The following is a 19,754-nucleotide window of genomic DNA, read 5'->3' as shown; positions in this document are numbered from 1 at the left end:
AGGTTATTTGTTTGGAGATTAAGGGGCGACCCCATTTGTCATTGTTATTGGAGCCCTCCTATTCATTATGGCACATGAGGGACTTGATTTGGCCTTCCAACGACCCTATTAGCTATTGTTCTATCATTTCGGTCGTCTTGAGAGGAAGCCATTTGGTGGGCTTGTCACCAATTTAGTTGTTATTTGCACATTAAAATATTAATTAGGGGATAATTGGGCTAAATTAGACCATTTGAACTTGTGAGAGGCTCATATATATTGATGAGACCTCATTTGCAGCTGATCATCACACTTGGGATTTTCGCTAGCCTCATCAGAGGATTTCAGCGTGCAATTTCTGGAGAGAATTTGGATGTTTTTGCGATGCACTTTGATGTATGGATATATTGCTATCTTTTTGGAGCCTTCTAAATGCATTATTGATGGATCGATATACTTCATATTGTCTAGTAAGTGCCTTTTCTTGTTGAATATTTTTATGCAAATGTCTAATGCATGGAACTCTTCCTGATAGTGAAAATCTATGCCCTAATTTACTTGATATGGTGCAAAATTGTGATCTAGAGAAGTTTTGTGTGTGTTACTCATTGATGATATGAAATGAATGTTGCTAGTGGAAAATTGTTAATTTCTCCATGAAACTCCATTAATTAATATAATGAAGGTAATCATTGAAAGAGGTAGTTATGGCTTCCTATTTTAGCCTCCTTGAAGGTCAATTTAACCTACTATAAGCACCGTTGACTCCATTCTCCCAATGGTACATGCACTAGTCGAATTCCTTGGTGGTCACCCTTCCTTAAACCTTTTAAGTTTGTCTCCCTCTTTTTCTATTTTTGGCCCTAACTCTAGGAGGCCAACTAGGGCCTAGCATGAATTGCATTAGAGACATCTCCTTGGGGTGCAAATTGGTACACTATTGTGTTGTCTTTTTCTCTAAGTTCCCTCAAAGTTTCAAGCAATTCCTGTGACTAGTTTGAGAGAAATCTCAAGCCCTATCTCCAAAACCATTTCTATTCTTCACCTTCCTTGGTTAGTGGCATTTCTAGGGTCAGTTACTCTTGAAAACTCATTGGAAGTTCACCTTTCTTCGATCCTTCCTACTGATCCTTGCTTGACCTAGTAACATTGTTGATGATCACCCCAAACCCTAAGGCCTAGGTCTCTCTTGTGGTCCCAACCTTTGTATGACCTTAAGAGAGGTCCTCCTTCCTTTCTAGGAAACCTTGATCTAGGCATAACTCCTCTATTGAATATTCTTTCACTTAGGTCTAGGCCTCCTTCCCTTGAGCCTTTCTTGGAGAGCCCTTATTTTGCTTCTAAAACAAGCAACCTATTATCTGAGCCTCTCCTTTGAATGGGCTTTGGAAATCACATTGTACATTGTTATTGACCTCATCATTCTAGTGATTTCCACCATAACGGGACTCCTCCCATTGGTGAAAGTCTGTAAAGAGCAGGGGACATTGACTGAGGTGACAGTGGGTCCTTGTCCCGTTGTTGCCATTTGGTCTAGTAGTTGTCCCTTAGGAACCCCTCCTAGGACCCCTGCTAGATTGTGTGGTAACCGGGAGTAAAGATATTTTCTCTTGATATCTTTTGTTTTGTCATTCGTTAAAGGCAAAACATCACAAGGAGGGGGAAAATATAATTAATTCTAGTTAAAATTGATTACATGATGACCTATGGACCCCACTTAGCTAAGAATAGTCAGAACTGAAGTCAGGCAATTTGCCTTCTTCATTCTAGCAGGCTACCTTTTTTTAATTGTGAGAAAAATATTCTTTTCATTTGAAAAAAGTAGAAGGTTATAAAGGGTTATGGCCTCAAGAACATTTCGTTTATATATAGATGATGAGATGAAGACTGGAAAAATAGATTGTGACAAATATGTTTCCTCAGAGATTGTGATCCTAACTGCCCACTGAACGCATAAAATTAATGCTTTAAGTTTTGAAAGTGGCATCTATTTGTCTCTAAAAGAGCTGTAATAGTCAATGGAACTTCTAATACCTATGAAACATAGAGAATGACAAGAAGGCTGAGAATGTGCAGACTTCCTGCTGATAAGGGACCTTGCAGGCAGTCCCACAAATGCTTGACCCCCTTCATAGTGACTATACATCAGGTAATATTAGGTCACCACAGCAGGGACTTTACAGGTGAGATAGAAGTGCTAACGAACTAATATGGAATATCCAATCAGATTACCAAAAATACATGGGAGTGAGAAGCCGACATGTTGTCAGAGAGAGCAGATTTCCTATTGAAGGGTTGTCAAGGAGTGCATCGTTGGAAGCCCAGCTATAAAATTTTAGCCCCGTCTAAATGAAGTATCACAGCTATGTAATCATCAACAGGCAGAAAGAGGCCTCTCTGGTTGCAGAGTCAGCCTTGTGAGTTGTGCTACCTGAATATATGGGAAATTTGGAAGAAGCTGAATTTGCTGTTAATATCATGTTCCTAGCACAGGGGGGTACGGAGATATTTGATTAAGAGCGTACTTTCCGGCTATGGCATCCATTTGCAACGTTGGAATCCCCATAAACATTTAGAGAGGAAAGGTTGAGATGATGTGCAATATTTAGTACCACTAATGTCCTATTTTTGGTGCTAAATATTGCCATCATCTCCAACTTACCGTTCTCAAAATTTATGGGGATTCCAAGGTGGTGGTGGACACCATAGCTGGAAAGATTGCTCTTATGAAATCTCTCTTAGACCCCTTGATAGGGGTCATTTGAAAGAGAGATAACATATCTATCCTAATTAAAGTTCATTTTTAAAGGATGAAATTTTATCATTCGGACTGCATGGGCTACCTAACTTTTAAAGTTGTTTCTGTTTTTATAATTCTTAATGAAAGTTTTAAACAATTGCCTACTTTTGGGCTTAGTGAACTTATAATTAAATATCCGCGCTCAGTAATTACTAAAGTTATTGTTTTCTCTGTGTGGTGTTTAACTATGGGGGCTTAGTCTATTCTATTACATTTCCAAAAAAATTATGAATGATTTAATATTTACCACAAGATTCAAAACTCAGGATATTATTTCTGATTGTTCTAAAAGTTTAATATCCATTGATTCCTTGGCAGGTTATTTTAATTTATTTTGTGGAAAGATCAAGTGACAGGGTGACAATTGTTGGAAACAGAATTAGACTATCTTCCAGAGCCTTTGAATATGTTTTCTATTGCAGCTCACTTTTAATATCTCTAATTTTGCAGGAGAAAAACTTATTGAGGCAGAGAAAGCAGGAGCTGATTTGGTGGGAGGAGAAGATTTGATTGCACAAATTAAAGGAGGCTTCATGGAGTTCGATAAATTAATTGCTTCTCCAGATATGATGCCAAAGGTGGGATTTGTCTTTGGAACCTAGCGGTGTTAAGTCTCCCTGGTCCACCCAAGCATTAAGTACATCTTTTAATTGAGATTTTTCTGAAAAGAAAATGACCATTTTTTCATGTTAGAACCTTTATTTATTGTATCTGCTGTGTTCTCCTTATTCATTTGCTTAGAACGAGTTAAAACCAAATGATATCGAGCATATCTATTTCATAATGGAAACTTTGTTATTTCTGGAGATTCAGTATCAGCAAGTCATAGAGTTTGCAATTTTCGATCACAATGACTGAACTAATATGTTGTGCTGTGAATGAGAGATCGACTGTATTTATTTTTTCTTTAATGTAGGCTTGAAGTTGAGACATCCAAGTGTCTAGTATATATAACCATGGTAGAAAGAACATGACATTCATTATACTGATGTTGATAAATTTTCTTCTGGAACACACATGTTCTAGATCTGCATTGGTTATCAATTTCAAACTAGTTAGAGGCGAATTTTTCAGTATGCTATTGAATATGTAGAGTATTAATCAAGGTATGAGCAAACAATACTTATAAAGGCAGCTAAATTGTAGGTGACGTAGTGATTCCATGGAATTTATAGTTGGACAATTTATGTCTTTACCTTATTATAACCAGACTACAGTTTCCAAGGTGTTATCATAATAGCTGGTTTTCAAAAAGCAGGACTGTATTTTCTTCAATCTTGAACATATTTTTTTAATACCTTTGCTAAATTCGTTATTTATGTGTCTGTTACTGATTTTTTTAGTGGGGATGTTAAGGTCCTGGTAGCCTTGCTAGATGGGCACACATGACAAGGATCCATTGTCACCTCGGTCCAAGCCCCTGCTATTTAGGCCTAAAACACCAGAACAGCCAAGGGAGGAGTCCCTAAATATTACTGGCAACTATGGCTAATGTCCAATGCCTTATATGGAGTCAATGGAGTGGAGGTGTTTTTGATTTGTCTGCTGTTCTGCGTAAAAGCAATGCAGATTTCTAATCGTAGATGTTAGTAGCCAAAACAACTCAAAGGTATGGCATGTGACCTATAGATTTTGGTTTGCTAAATTTATCCTAACCAAAAATGTAATTGTTTATCAATTTTGATGCTTGGTTGAGTTATAAGTGAAAATAGCTTGCTCTCTTGTGTGAGAATACGTAAAATCTGTGTAAAAATGCAGGGATAATAACTTAGTATGTCTAATCAGCTAATCCATGTGAAAAGACTTTCAGGGAGCTACCCTAAAGTGTGAAATGGTTAGAGGGTGATTATAGAGGCTTTAGGACCTTCCTTTTCATTACCCACCAAAAATGGGTAACCCCATAGGAGAAAAAAATTCTCCTACATTTGACAACCTACTGGACAGCCAGCCAACCAGCAGCCCTTGGTATTCACTATTCGATGATAATATGCCATGTGCTTTCACCATCTGCATCAACCACATACCTCTCACCATCCGACACTTCTAGTTGGATGTAGGTGGGTTGCTATCAAAAGGTGTACTTTGATCATTATGCAATCGGGTGCTTATGCTTGTTTGTTTTGGGCATTTAGTATTGATAAAGGGGTGATTTGGAAGTTCGACTGATTTTGATTGTAAATTTGTTCTCTCACCTTACTAGGTGGGTTAATCTTTAGCCCTAGTCTAGTGGGACCTCTCTTGAGGCCTTAGGGTTATAGGAGGGGCACTACTTGGAAAACCCAGATTGAGATAGAGTGTCCATTCTCTCCTACACATATTTGACACTTTCCATGTCACATTAGAAGCCCCTTATACCACTTCCATTCTTCGGGTCTAACTTCTCATTGGTTCATTGGGGTTTGGCACCCTCTCATGTCCACACTCCTTGTGTAGGGCCAGAAACATTTTCCTGGAGGTAGATGCAACTAAGAGAATGAAAAAGCATAATTTTTCCATAATGAAAGAAAAAGAAGAAAATCAAAGTGAAAAAGATGGCCAAGGCATAAAATAGCATGCGGGAAAAAGCCTAGCATGAGCTATACCCTCTTCAATTGGCCATCCCCCGGTTTTTGAGCACATCATGCTTTGTTACATCAAAAGGAACCCTTGCATGCCCTGACCCTGACAAGCGATGAACTCTCTCATGTTAACGGGTAAAATTAAATGTTAAATCATAAAGAGCAAGATCTAACCCTTGAGCTATGCACCAATAATGTAAGGCGTTATCAATAAAAGGTAAAAGGCACACTAGAGCGTTGGAAAAAGCAAGTTGAGTAGGGCAACTCATGCCTCCACGATTGCACCCTCCACATTTATACACTCAAGATGTGGCCTCCTCATTAGGTGGTCCCCTTGACCATGGCACTTGGCCATGAAGCCTTTTCCCTTCCATTTCCATACATTTATACTAACACCTATTGATTGAGGGGTTGACCTCGGAAATGCCACTTCCCCTTGAGCTTTGGAAGCATCTAATAGGGTTGACCATTAGCCACCTCTATCAAGGTAGGGAACACCTTTACGGGACTTGGTCTAGTTAGATATCGGAAGGTGATCCAAGTTTGAAGTATTAATATGCCCTTAACATTCAAGTTTGGTCCACTTAGATGCTCATATGATCTTAGTCTCTAATGGATGGTTGCTTTCACTTGAGTTCATGTTGGTCTTGTCAGGTGGTCCACAACAGCCCAAGCCTTGAGGGCACCCACTCCACAGGTACCCAGGCCTTTCAAAGAGATTGATGACTTAGCAGATGTAGTGTTGCCCACTTGCATCAGAGCTTTGGGACTTATAATAACTTGAGCAGATGTTACATGTCCTAGAGCACCCTCAGGACCTAGGACGTTGATCTTCTTTGACCCAACATAGAGGATTCTTGATGATTGCACCACTGGACCCAACATGCCCCCAGGTTGGCGTTGACACTACTTGATGTGCAGGCCACAATTCAGAGCCCAGATGAGGATGGTCTTCCATGAGATGACTAGGGAGTGATTATTTCACTTGATGGAGCCCTAACGCTAGAAAGAGGAGGCCCTGCGTTGACGAGTGGAGACTCATGGAGATCACATGGTGCACCCCAACTTGATTTGGGACCTCGGAGGATGATTTGAGGTGGATTTGAGGGATGCTCCTCAAATGTTGGATGATTTTGGCACACATACACTTTTTTAGGCTTCATCACACCATGACATGGCATTTGGAGCCCAAAAAGGGCATGGCGTCAGCATTTATGAGGCTTACGACTCACACATGTGGGCATTTATGGCATGTTTTAGCATTGATCTAATGGGTTGGCTTGTAACCCAAGGTTTATTTGTTGTCAAACTTGTTTTAGGGGATTCATTAGCTAAATTTAGCTGAGATAGACCCATAATAAATAGAGGTCACCTTATTGTTGTCTCTGATCATTAGCTGTGGAGTATTTTGACCTCCCTAAAGGATTTTGGCATCATTAGTTGTGACTTGTATTCTTGTGGAGATGCGATTTATTGTGGATAACTTTGCTCTTGGAGACTAGCTCTTGTTGTGGAGACATAACCGGGGGAATTTAAAGGACTTGTTCATGCATACCTTATGAGTACTCTTTTATTGTTGATTATATTTTTGATGGTTATTGCATGGAATCGTTATTGCTAGGGTTTTTATGTTTTTGTTAAATTGAATATTTTTCTATGGAATCTTGGCAAAGTATTGCATGTTTTAACTAGAGAATGTATGACATCCCTTGAAGATCTTCATGTAAGCTCTCTTCATGTTTTTATTCCCTCATAAAGTGGTAGACAGGGTTTTGAAAACTAGGGTTCTTGTTGCCTTCACTCCATACTAGGGTTTGATATTTCTGTTAGTAGGTTTCCCTTAGAATCCATCACCCAAGGATTAAGCATTGGCTTCAACATAAATGATCACACCTCATTGAAAACCTTGTAAAACACATTTCCCTCTTTCCCTTACATTTTATGCCCTTTCAAGGCAAGTTGTTAGGCTAGGGCATGGTTTCAAATTCAACTAGGAGGTGTGCATTGGCTTGTGGTGAGGTTACACACGTGGACTAAGTCTCATTGCATCAAAATCTAGCTTTTTCCACGGTTAATTTTGCATTTTTAGGGCTGACATCACAAGTTGTAGGCAATCTTGCTCGAGAAAAACCCTAAACTAGCACTACACTTCAACTTAGGGGTCTTTGAGGGCTTGTTGCCCCAATTGTTGATCATATCAATCTTTGACAAGCCTTTTCTTAGACTTATGCACCTTGATAAGCCTATCCTTGCTTATTCATTAAGCCTTATGTCATAAGTGCCCTTGATTGGCCCCTTGAAGCGCATGTTTTTCCTTGTATTTATTGGATTGAGACTTGTCCTTAAGTTGAGTGCCCTTCTTGAGCTTATCCTTTTGTCACCTCTAAGCCATAGACACAAAATACCTATTAGGTGACCAATACCGAGACACCTCCCTTGTGGTGAAATTCCACTAAAAAGCAGGAGGTGGTGAGTTGTGGCGGTAATGAGCCTCAATGTCATTGTTGTCCCTTGGTCCAATTCTTGTCTTGTGAGCCCTCTCACAAGACCTGCTAAATTTTAAGGCGGAATTCCTGCCATCGTTGTTAGGGAGGATTTGAGTCAACCTCCTCATTATTTGGAGATCAAGCTTCATTCTCCTCTGGAGAGGACATTTAAGACGACAAAATAACTTCTCTTCTAACAACTCCTAAAAATAACTCTATTAAAATTCCTGGTAGTTCTTTTGACGATACCATAGCTTCAAGAAAGAAGAAGACTACCCGAAAAATTGCTGACACAACCACATCCCCTGTGATCTCAAAGAGCCCAGTGGTCATAAGTTTATTCATAGGTAGTACCACCCCTAACACATGGACAAGCCATGGATTATCAATGCATTTAGGCCATTGGATGTTAACAAATTCCCTAATGCTCTGCATCCCTTACCAGTGAAGTATATAAAATGATTTCCTAAGTTCAATGGTACAAATGCCATCACTGCAAAAAACACATGCATGAGTTTTATTGGGTAGTGAATGCTAAATTGGTGATGGATGAGGATGTGGTCATGATGCTCTTTTCCTTGACTTTAGAATGAAGCACAAGGGATTGGTACCATAGTTTACCCCAAGGTAGTATTACGGATTGGGATACGTTTCACTAAGCCTTCAAAAAAAGATGGGCCATAGTCAAGGAAGGCATCGTGCTCCTTGAGAAATTCCTTGAAGCTAAGAAGACTGAAAACGAAACTGTTAAGGAATCCACTCAACGGTTTGAAAATCTGGTCAAGGAAGTCCTTGATCTATACAAACCAACTGATGACACTATCCTTGATAAGTATGTACAAGCTCTCCTCACACATTTGACATATGCTATTAGAGATAAGAAGCCTCAATCCTTGAATTAAGCTAAAATCTTGGCTACTGAGATAGAGCAAAATTTGAATGCAGCTAGGATTGACTTGTTCAACTATCCTAGGGCTCGAATTGAACCTAAGGCTAAGCCTAGCACCTAAGTGGATCCTGCCTTGCAAGCATTTGCCCAGAAATTTGATAAGGTTACTAATGCTCTGATGCAAGGACAAATGGCCATGATGAACTGTTGATTTTTCTATAATGATGAACAATAGAAACCAATTTTCTGATCTGATAATTACTTCCTAATGATCTTCAACCAATGTATCTTATGCCACTTATATCATTGAGCAATTAGACACAAAAAATCTCAACAGTAATGTAGTGAAAATAGTAAGATCATAAAGACACAACCATGCACAATAGAGACAACAAATTTACCTTGGGAAACCCAAACTTGGGAGAAAACTCAACAACTTTTCTTCTAGGAGAAATTATTCTTCAACATGGTTTACAATTCCAAAATTTGTTTAGAAATTTGTGCCAAAATCCATGTCTAAGCACCAGTCAAACCTGGTCAAAATTCCAGCAAGATAATGCTACTCAAACCACTCAAATAGTCAAATATGGTCAAAATTTCAGCTTTGTCAACTTAGCATGTTCAGTCAACTCAGACCCATGGTTGACTCTTGCAATCAAACTCAGACTTGCTGTCAATCCCTGCGGTCAAACCCACGATGAACTCAAACTTTACTGCGGTCAAACTCAGCGAGATTTCTCGGTCAAACAAGTCAAAATTGGTCAAATAACAACTCTGTTGACTCGGTGAAAGCTTGGTCAAACGTTTAAGAAATCAACTCAGTTAAATCAATCAATTCTTCCTCCTTTCTCCACAATGACGAGCGCTTTTAGAGACATAAGATGTTGTGTTGTGTTGATTGTCAAAGTGAAGTGGCACATCATGTATTTATATAGGTCAAATGGGTGAATTTGACCAAGGGATACACCCTTTCATGGTGGGACTAACTTGTCCATTTTGAGCCTACATGAAGCCCAAAATATTTTTTTATTTTATTTTTTATTTTCATAATTTTCTTAAGCTGACTTAGGAGGCCTCTTGTCATGTGGGAATACCTCCCTATGCAAAACAAGAAAGTAACACTCCCTCTTAGCGAGGAAGGTATTCTCCTTGGTTGCAACATATTTCCCCTTAGTTGAAATTTCTCCTCCATAAGAAAAGTTCATGGGCTTCCTATGTTGATGCATGTCTATAGATAACTCCATCTTGGAGTGGGGAAATTTGAGTATCCAGGGCCTTATACCTCTGGCCAAAAATCCTTTATGGCTTCATAGGCAAATGTATAAATCTCCTCTGGTCAAAGTCCTTTATGAACCAACTAAGTCCTTTTGGATTCTCAAGAGAGAATATGCCCTTGGACCATTCACCCTTAGCCAAGGTCCTTTTTGACTTCTTAAGTGAATTACATCCATCTCCTTTGATCAAAGTCCTTTATGACCCAACCAAGTCCTTTTGGCAGCCAAGCCCTTCTGGCTTCTTAGTGTTGGATATTGGATAAACCAACGCTTCCCGTGTGTTTCGTGACATGGACTAACTGCCTCTCGTGGATCCTTATCTCTGGTGATGCAATCATTGACTAACACCTGCAAATTTTGGTATAACGACAATTGTGATTCCCAACAAGTGGTATCAGAGCGCAGTTCACGAGTTTGATACACACCTGACTCGCGTTGGAGGGGGGGGGATATTGTTGGACATTGGATAAACCAACGCTTCCCGTGTGTTTTGTGACATGGACTAACCGCCTCTCGTGGATCCTTATCTCTGGTGATGCGATCATTGACTAACACCTGCGGGTTTTGGTATAACGACAATCGTGATTCCCAACACTTAGGAGAAGATCTGTCCAATCCTATAATTGCCCTAGGCTTATTCACCTCTGTTCAAAGTCTTTTATGACCTAGCTAAGTCCTCGTGGCTTCTCAAGTCAATGTAACCATCTCCCCTGGTCAAAGTCCTTTATGACTTCAATGTTGAGAAATCTATAGGGCAACATATAGGATGATTTCTCTATTCTGGATAACTGCTGGTGATGTCTTGTTACTTTTTCTTTCTTATTAGCTTCTTCTCTTATTATTATATTTGTTCTTATCATCAAACAATTACCAAAACAAGAAGAACAATAGTACACAAGAACACGGGATATAGGCTGTAAGCCAGGGCCAAAACCTCTCCACTTGAGAGGAAAACTCGTAAATATCTTCTCTTATTATAGATTCTTCAATTGAAAAATTCCAAGACCTCTAGGCCAAGACCAATACCCTTCCAAGACCAAGTCCTACCTTCTTGATGATGTGCTTCCCTTGTCTAAGTCAAACCCAGTCAAATCTCTTCTAGCAACACATCTTCGACACCCAACTTCAAATTTTCGGCCCTTGCAACTGCCACTGCATCCACACGTGTGAGCGAAAATTAGCCTTCCAAGGCCTCCTCGTAGCTTCGCTTGACTTGCTTCTTTGTTTAGGGCTAAAGAGTGACTTAGTAGCCAATGGGGTCTTCAACATATGGCAACGACTCTTTTGACTTCTTGACCTAGGACAAACCGTAGAAGCACTCACTGGGTGCTTGACCTTTAAAATAAAATACCTTGAGCATGAAACCCATGGTTCAAAATAACAATAATAATTTTTTTTCATTTTACAATATACAATAATCAAAAGTACAATTTATATTTATGAAGACCGAACCTAGTTACACATTTTTCAACACACCCTCTTAACTAGGGAGCTATTCATAAATGGTACATGGACATTCTCAATCTAAAGAGATCTCATAAGAAGAGTTGGATTTGTAACCCATTTGTTTAGCATCATATCTACCAACATTGTCACATAACAAGGCCTTGACTAACAACTCTATCTCTCCACAAGATCAGAGAAAAATGCTCGCGAGACCAATGATTTATAGACACCTTCATCATTGCCTCTCAAGGTACATACCCCACCTGGGTGTTCACAGGGTATGACCTTCCAAGACTATTCTTATCTTGGATTCGAGTGCTCAAAGAATATCGGTCCTCTATGACTACTCTTATTTTGGATGCCCTACCTCATCCTAAAATAGTATCGGATGCCAGATGCTTACCCAATCCTCCATTCTTTCTTCCCAAGTGAAGACAAGAATGATGTGTCTATCTCTCTCTCAACTAGGGAGGATATATCAACTAATCCAACCTTGTCTCTCAAATACACAAGCTTCTTATTAGGAAGAGATTTTGTCAAGATGTCAGCTACCTATTCATTAGTGAAGATATACCGTAGTTGCAACACAACATTTTGCACTCGCTTTTGAATGTAGTGATACTTGTTGGTTATATGCTTTGTCTTCCCATGAAACACTGGGTCTTCAGACAACCTTATACAGCTGGTGTTGCCACAATGTATCATTGCAGGGTCCATTGGTCCTTCAAACAAGTCGGACAACAACTTCCTCAACCAGACAACTTCTCTGCTTACTTCACAGGTTGCAATATATTCAGCCTTAGCACTACTCAAAGCAACCGATTCTTGCTTTCTTCTCATCCATGAGATCATGGAGGATCCCAAACTGAAACATCCTCCAGTAGTGCTTCTTTCATCCTGCTCACTACCTCACGATTCAAAATCTTCATATCCAATCAAGTAGACATCATTCCTCTTATCATACTTTAGGCAATAGTGGATTGTTCCTTGCATATATCTTAGTATATTCTTGGCTACTATCCAATGATCATGCTTCGGCTCAACTTGGAACTGATTGAGAACATTCACTACAAAACATATGTTTGGTCGAGTATTCACTAAGTACATCAGTGAGCCAATTAATTGTCTATACCTAGTCGGATCCATAGGGCTTGATTTAGAACTTCTTAGCCTCTTCAAGTTTGTGATCATGGGGGTTGTCATAGGTTTGTAATCCATCATGTCAAACCTCTTCAGCATCTCGATCACATACTTTCCTTGACCTAGATAAATCTCATCAGGTCCCTGCCAAACTTCTAGTCCCAAATAGTAGTGCATCAGCCCTAGATCCTTCATGTCGAATTTTGCTGCCAGTTGCTTCTTGCACTCTTGGATTCGACCTTCCACACTTGTTAAGAGAAGATCATCCACATATAGAAGAATGATAAGATGCTCATTCTTCACAACCTTGATGTAAAGCTTTAGATCAACATAACACTTTGTGAAGCCCAATCTTTGTAGGTATGCATCCATCCTAGCATACCATGCCCTTGGTGCTTGCTTAAGGCCATATAATGCCTTCTTCAACTTGCAAACATAAGCCTCTCTATCTTTGACTTCAAATCCCAAGGGTTGCTCTATATAGACTTCTTCATCAATGGTGCCATTCAGAAATGTAGTCTTGACATCCATTTGGTGGATGTTCCATCCCATCGATGCTGCCAAAGAGACCAATGAACGTATAGTTGTATACCTTGTTGTAGGTGCAAATGTCTCTTCATAGTCGATGCCTTCTTGTTGAGAGAAGCCCCTAGCCACAAATCTTGCCTTATATTTATCAATACTTCCATCTGCTGCATGTTTAATCTTGTAGAGCCATTTGGAAGTTACCATAGATTTGTCTTCAGGCCTAGGCACGATCTCCCAAACTCCATTTTTCATTATTGATTGATATTATTCATTCATGGCATCCTTCCATTCTTGGTGTGTGACAACTTCTTCAAAGGTGGATGGCTCTGCTTCTATCAGTTTCGTCATATAAGGTGCATATCTAGAATATCTTTTGGGCTTCTTACTTTCCCTGAATGTGCCTTTGACTGCTCCATGACCTTCTGCATCTAGTAGAGTAGATTTCAACCAGTTAGGTCTCTTTCTAGTTTTAGGGATGACCACCGGTTGCATTGGTTCACTGGGACCTTCATCTTCATGATTTGGTTCTTCTTCCTCCCTTGTACCTTCCTCTTCAAATATGGGAAGTTCTTCATCATTAGAGTCCATTGGGAGATCCTTTGATTTCTTGAATGCAATACTTTCATTAAATATCACATCTCGACTAACTTCTATTCAATGTCCTTCTTTTATGTAGATCCTATATGCCTTTGAAGTATTACTGTAGCCAACAAATGTTCCTTTCATGCCTGAAGGATCCAATTTCTTTCTCTTGTCTTTCGGTATATGAATATAGACAGGACAGCCAAAAATTCGGAGATGGTCCACACTTGGTTTCTTCCCAGTGAATGCTTCTTTGGGAGTCATGTTATCTAGTGACCTGTGGGGACTTCGATTTTGAATGTATACAATAGTCTTAGTAGCTTCACCCCACAAAAATTTCAACAAATCTTGATCACGTAACGTGGCTTTTACACTTTCTTCAATCGTTCGATTCTTTCGTTTTGCAACTCCATTTTGTTTAGGATTATATGGGACTATCAACTCCCTCTTAATCCCAGACTCCTTACAGAAGGCTATAATTTCCTTTGATGTGTATTCTCCTCCATTATCAGACCTTAAAATCTTGATTCTCCTTTCTGTAAGGTTCTCTACTTCAGCTTGAATTCTTGAAATTTGATGAATACTTCATCCTTGGATTTCATTAAATAAACCCAAGTTTTCCTTGAATGGTCATCAATGAATGTTACATAGTATAGATGACCTCCAAGAGATTTTGGAGTCATAGGACCACAAACATCGGAATGAATGAGATCCAAAATTTCTTTTGACCTTGAAGCACTGCTTCCAAATGGTCTCTTGGTGTTTTTACCCAATGCACATCCCTTGCATACTCCTTCATGATCTTCTTTTAGTTCGGGGATGCCATTCACCATTGAATTTAGGGTTGGTAAGATTTTGTAGTGAAGATGACCAAATCTTCTATGCCAAAGTTCACATGGGCTAACTTCAATGTGAACCAAGGCTTGAGTGAGGGGAGTTATCAATCTGTAAAGTCTTCCTTCACAGATCCCAATCATCCTTGCATCTTCTATGCTTGAGTTTTTATCCCATACTACAACCTTTCCATCTATGAAAGCAATTCTATCACCCTTATCTTCTAGACATGAAATGGAAAGTAAATTCTTATGCAAACCTGGAACAAACAAGATATTGTTGAGATGAATATTTCCTCCATTCTCCAACTCTAGCGAGGTTGATCCAATTCCTCTCACAGGGTAGCTCTTATTGTCACCAAGCTCTACGAAGTAAGAGGACTTTCCTTTTGACAATGTTTTTAGTTGCTTGTGTTGACCAATGATATGTCTTGATGCTCCACTATCGATTACCCAAATATTCTCATCTTGAAATGTGCCAGTGAGTGCTAAGAATAGTCCTTCGTCCTTTGTAGATGTCTTGGTCACTTCCTTCTTAAGAGAAAATAAGAGATCCCATACTTCTTTGATGCCCTTCTTGAGATGACTTGCCACCATTGTACACTTCTTTAGGAACTTCTTCAATGTAGAGGAGATCTTCATTATGCCCTTAGCCAACCTTAGCTCTGATACCATGTTGAGAAATCTACAGGGAAACAGATAAGATGATTTCTCTATTCTTGATAAATTCTTGTGGTGCCTTTTTACTTTTTCTTTCTTATTAGCTTCTTCTTTTATTATTATATTTGTTCTTATCATCAAACAACTACCAAAACAAGAAGAACAATAATACACAAGAACACAGGATATAGGCTGCAAGCCAGGGCCAAAACCTCTCCACTTGAGAGGAAAACTCGTAAATCTCTTCTTTCTTGTAGATTCTTCAATTGAGGAATTCCAAGACCTATAGACCAAGACCAATACCCTTCCAAGACCAAGTTCGACCTTCTTGATGACGTGCTTCCCTTGTCTAAGTCAAACCCAGTCAAATCTCTTCCATTAGCACAACTTCAACCCCCAACCTCAGATTTTTGGTCTCTATTGCACTGAAATTTTCGGCCACTGCAGCTACGACTGCATCCACACGTGTGAGCGAATATTAGCCTTCCAAGGCCTCCCAACAACTTTGCTTGACTTGCTTCTTTGTCTAGGGCTAAAGAGTGACCTAGTTGGCTCCTCTTCCAACAACTTCGAGCTTCTTCTAGCAACTTGAGAATTTCGACCTTGAAGTAGCAAACCTAACTATTCCTCTTCGCATGTCTGAGAGAGAATTAGCCCAAAACTACTTCTTTCGTCCTTATCCTTCTTCGCTAGACTTCTTGCTCTTCTCCTTCGCTTAGATGATGAGAAGTGAATGTGTGTCCAAGGGAGGTCGAGTTCCTTCCTTTATATAGGCTTCTAAGGTGGACGAGGCTCCTAAAAAATAGGCCGACTTGGTCCTGGAGGGCATTTTGACACTTTTAAATACAAAAAGTAATTCTTTTTACAAGGTGCAATGTGCCCAATGGGGCCTTCAACATATGACAATGACTCGTTTGACTTATTGACCTAGGACAAACCCTAGAAGCACTCAATGGATGCTTGACCTTTAAAATAAAAGACCTTGAGCGTGAAACCCATGCTTCAAAATAGCAATAATAATTTTTCTTTCATTTTACAATAGACAATAATCAAAAGTACATTTTATATTTATGAAGACCGAACCTAGTTACACATTTCTCAACATTCAAGAGATGGTCTACCCTGATCCTGCAAAGACATCAACCCTCCCTCTCAACGAGAGAGACATTTTGCATCACACCAAGCTTGTCTCTGAAGTATACAAACTTCATTCTAGATAGAGGCTTGGTGAGAATGTTTGTAATTTGCTCATCTATGGATATGTATTGGAGCTCCACTGCTCCTCTTTGCATCTTGACTCAGATTAAGTGACTTGATCAAGGAGTCTTGCAAAAACGCTTCCGAAGTCACACTTCTCCACGACTTGCAACATAGGTTGCGATATACTCTGCTTCTGCGGTAATGAGTGTGACAAAAGTTTGTTTCTTGCTAAACCAAGATATCATAGCTGATCGCAAGCTGAAGCAACACCTTGATGTGCAATTCCTGTCCTTTGCACTCCTGACACAATCTGAATCTGTATATTGTGCAACCTCACTTCACCACCCGAGACATATCTCAAACCATATCTACTGTACCACACAGGTACCTCAACCAAGCTTTGCTGCAACCCATTGTACTCGACCATCAACTAGCTCAAGGTGTTCACTGCAAAGAAAATATCAGGCCTGGTGTTAACCACGTACATCAAGGATCCAATCAACTCTTTGTATATCTTGAGATCTTGAATCTCAAATCTTAAGAAATAGTGTTCTGGGCATGATCCTTGATTTCAAACTTCGAGGCCAACTCCCTCTGATAGTGAAGTAGGTCTTCCTGAGGAAGTCTTGGCTGCTCCCTTTATCATAGAAGCAAACCATTGCTGCTCCCCCTGTCATGTAAGCAAGTCCTTCTACCACTACTGCTCCCTTTGTCACGTGAGCAACTCCTTTGGCTGTTGCTGTTCCCTTTGTTATGTAAGAAAGTCCTACTATTTGACATGGTGTTCTCAAAGAAGGAATATTGCTCCTAAAGACCACCTTTCTTTGAGCATCTTGATAATCTCAACCCATGACATCGTCTTGGAAGGCTGCTCCTCCCATTCTCCCTGACTGTTTACTCCCTCAGTATCAGAAGCTCTTCCGGTCATCTGGCACAGTCTTGGATGCCTGTACAATGTATCCCTCTCGAACACCAATCAATCTTGATGAGTTTATGCTTGAGCCTTTAGGTCATACAAGAACCTATCCATCAAAGACTATAGCAATACAAATATCCTTGTACTCCCTCTTACTGGGAGAACCTTCTTGCGACAAGATTTGCTTCATTCTTCTTTATGTTGCCATTTGTTCCCAGAATCATTTCCTTGGTAGCCTTTACGATGTACTTGCAAACCTGATTCAGGAGGTGATGGAAGGAACAATTATAACCAAGCAAAAAATATAAAGGCAAGAGGCTCACCAAGGAAAAATAGCAATTATCAAGGGAGAAAGATATGAAGTACTTATCTCTTGATTAAGGAAGAAATTGCTGAATCCTGTAAGGAATTGTCAACTCCCTGTAGATCCTTTCCTGCTTAGTGAAGTCCACATACAATCTCATCAAGCTTAGATTCCTTTGTTTCTTCATCTTGCAGATTAGGCTTAACAATCCATTCGCTGAGCTATCTAGCCACACCAAAGACTTAACAACAAGCTAGCATCAACACAAAGTCATTCCACATGCTATCAAGGAAATAAACCAAATATGCATCACACCAACTGCACTTGCATTTAGCACTCCAAGTTTTCATCCCACAAACCCTAGGAATTTTAACTCTTGTACCAGGCTGCCCTTTGCCACCAATGCTCACATATAGATCAACTCCTTTTGATCACTGTCAGCGTGCTACTCACAGGTAGGCTTCTCCTTTAGTCACCTGTACTATATCAATCACCTTGCTGTAAGCCCCTTCCTTTGCCTAACAGTCTTCTTTGTAGCCCTTAATCTGCCTTCTAATACTTGGTTCGATTGATCTAGGCACTTCCTAGCCCTTAGCTATCCTCCTGTAGGTTTTAGGCTACTTGTCGCCTCCTTGTCTAACCCAACTAGGGCTACTAGACCATTGTTCAACGCTTCTCTAACCCACGACCACCTCACTATGCCCTGTTGCCAACCTTCACCACTTCGTTTTGCCTATCCTTAGGTCTCGAACCATTGTCCAAACCTCAATCAACCCTTGTTCTTTAACTCAGATGCCCTCGGTTTGTCCTTAGATACCCTAACAACCCTCGGTCCTTTGTCTTGTAGCTTTTCTAGCCTTGATCTGCCTTCTTATCTTCACTTCGGATGCCTTCTAACTAGCTCATCCATCCGTTGACGATCCACAAGTAACCCTCAGTCAACCTGTCCTAGATGTCTGAGGCCCTCGACCTTGCTTGATCCCACTGTGACCCCACTCCTAGGACAAAGACAACCCTGTGGTTAGCCTTACTCGCACAACAACTGCCCTAATTGTGAAAATTCCAATACCAGAATCCTATTGCAGCAACAAATATTATTTCTCCTAATTGTTAATTAATTAACAATTTATCTTCTACGACAAATATTGAAATAAATACACTGCAACCTTCACAAATAAAATTTTGCGGAAAAACAAAACGTTGGAAATTGAGAAGTGCTAGCACACATATAAAAATAACACAATTATTTTTGGACAAAAGTCCCCAGAAAAACCCAACTTAGTAAAATCCGTGCAGCAACTGAGGGTTTTATTATTATGCAGCAGTGAGAAATTCTGAGTACAACTGGATGCCAAAATCTGACAATCCTACAGAGAAAAATACTTGCAAAAATCTAGTGAGGAATTTTCCTCACCCCACAGGCAAACTCCTGGCACGACTTGCCTTAATAAATTCGGCCCTCTGACCCTCTGCGTCAACCTCTACGCTGCTCTGCGCAACCTGCTGGTTGTCAAGCCTTTGACTGGTCTCTGATGAAGTCGTTCTGCCTTCTGCTGGCGAGAAAGATGCTTCTCCGACACTCTGAGACTCCCTTTGACCTCTAGAACTGAAGATGTCTCTTCCTCTCAGCGAATCGATCTTGCCTCCAGAGGCTACTATGCTACCCCAACATCAGCTTCTCTGTGGCTCTTCTGCCTCTCTGCAAATGCACTCGCTAGATCTGGAATGCCTCCTCCAGCATCACTGTCTCTGCCCCTCTCTCATTGCTTCCATCTCTGGCTCTCTCTCCAACCACTGACTACTGCTACTCACGAAATCAATCTGCCAAGAAATCAAACTGCTCAAGTGTCTCCCCCATCACCATATCGACCTCCTCTTATAATCAACTGTTTGAGCACCAATGGCCAAGATTAAAACATAATTGATGGCTAGGATCATTTCTAGATCAATCCGTGTGAGTTTTTAGATGATTTTGGCCTTGACTCAATTAATATTGATTAGTTAACCATATTCCCTAAGTTTAGACTTGGGAAATATTTAAAAACTGGTTAATAATCTAATTAAGTCATTCCTAGGTGGATATCTCATGTATTCTAGCTTCTCCACCAAATTTTGTGGCTAGAACACATCCAATGCTACAAAAACTAACACTAACCTCT

The 19,754-nt window shown here is 40.0% G+C and overlaps 1 protein-coding gene across 2 annotated transcripts in view; it reads left to right on the top strand.

Moving 5' to 3' along the window:
* LOC149235880 (uncharacterized) overlaps positions 1 to 19,754 on the top strand; it is a 239,828-nt gene that overhangs the window by 114,895 nt on the left and 105,179 nt on the right. For both annotated transcript variants that reach the window (XM_089372261.1, XM_089372260.1), the window contains exon 4: positions 3,230 to 3,357. In XM_089372261.1, coding sequence (XP_089228387.1) covers positions 3,230 to 3,357 — 128 coding nt within the window. The remainder of the gene's footprint in view (positions 1 to 3,229; positions 3,358 to 19,754) is intronic.

The sequence above is a fragment of the Pinus tabuliformis genome, chromosome 8 (assembly GCF_031772625.1).
Source record: "Pinus tabuliformis cultivar Carrire ecotype Pingquan chromosome 8, CPIR1, whole genome shotgun sequence".
NCBI classification, from domain to species: domain Eukaryota; kingdom Viridiplantae; phylum Streptophyta; class Pinopsida; order Pinales; family Pinaceae; genus Pinus; species Pinus tabuliformis.
The sequence above is the reverse complement of the archived record's forward strand: the minus strand, read 5'-3'. Positions and strand labels throughout refer to the sequence as shown.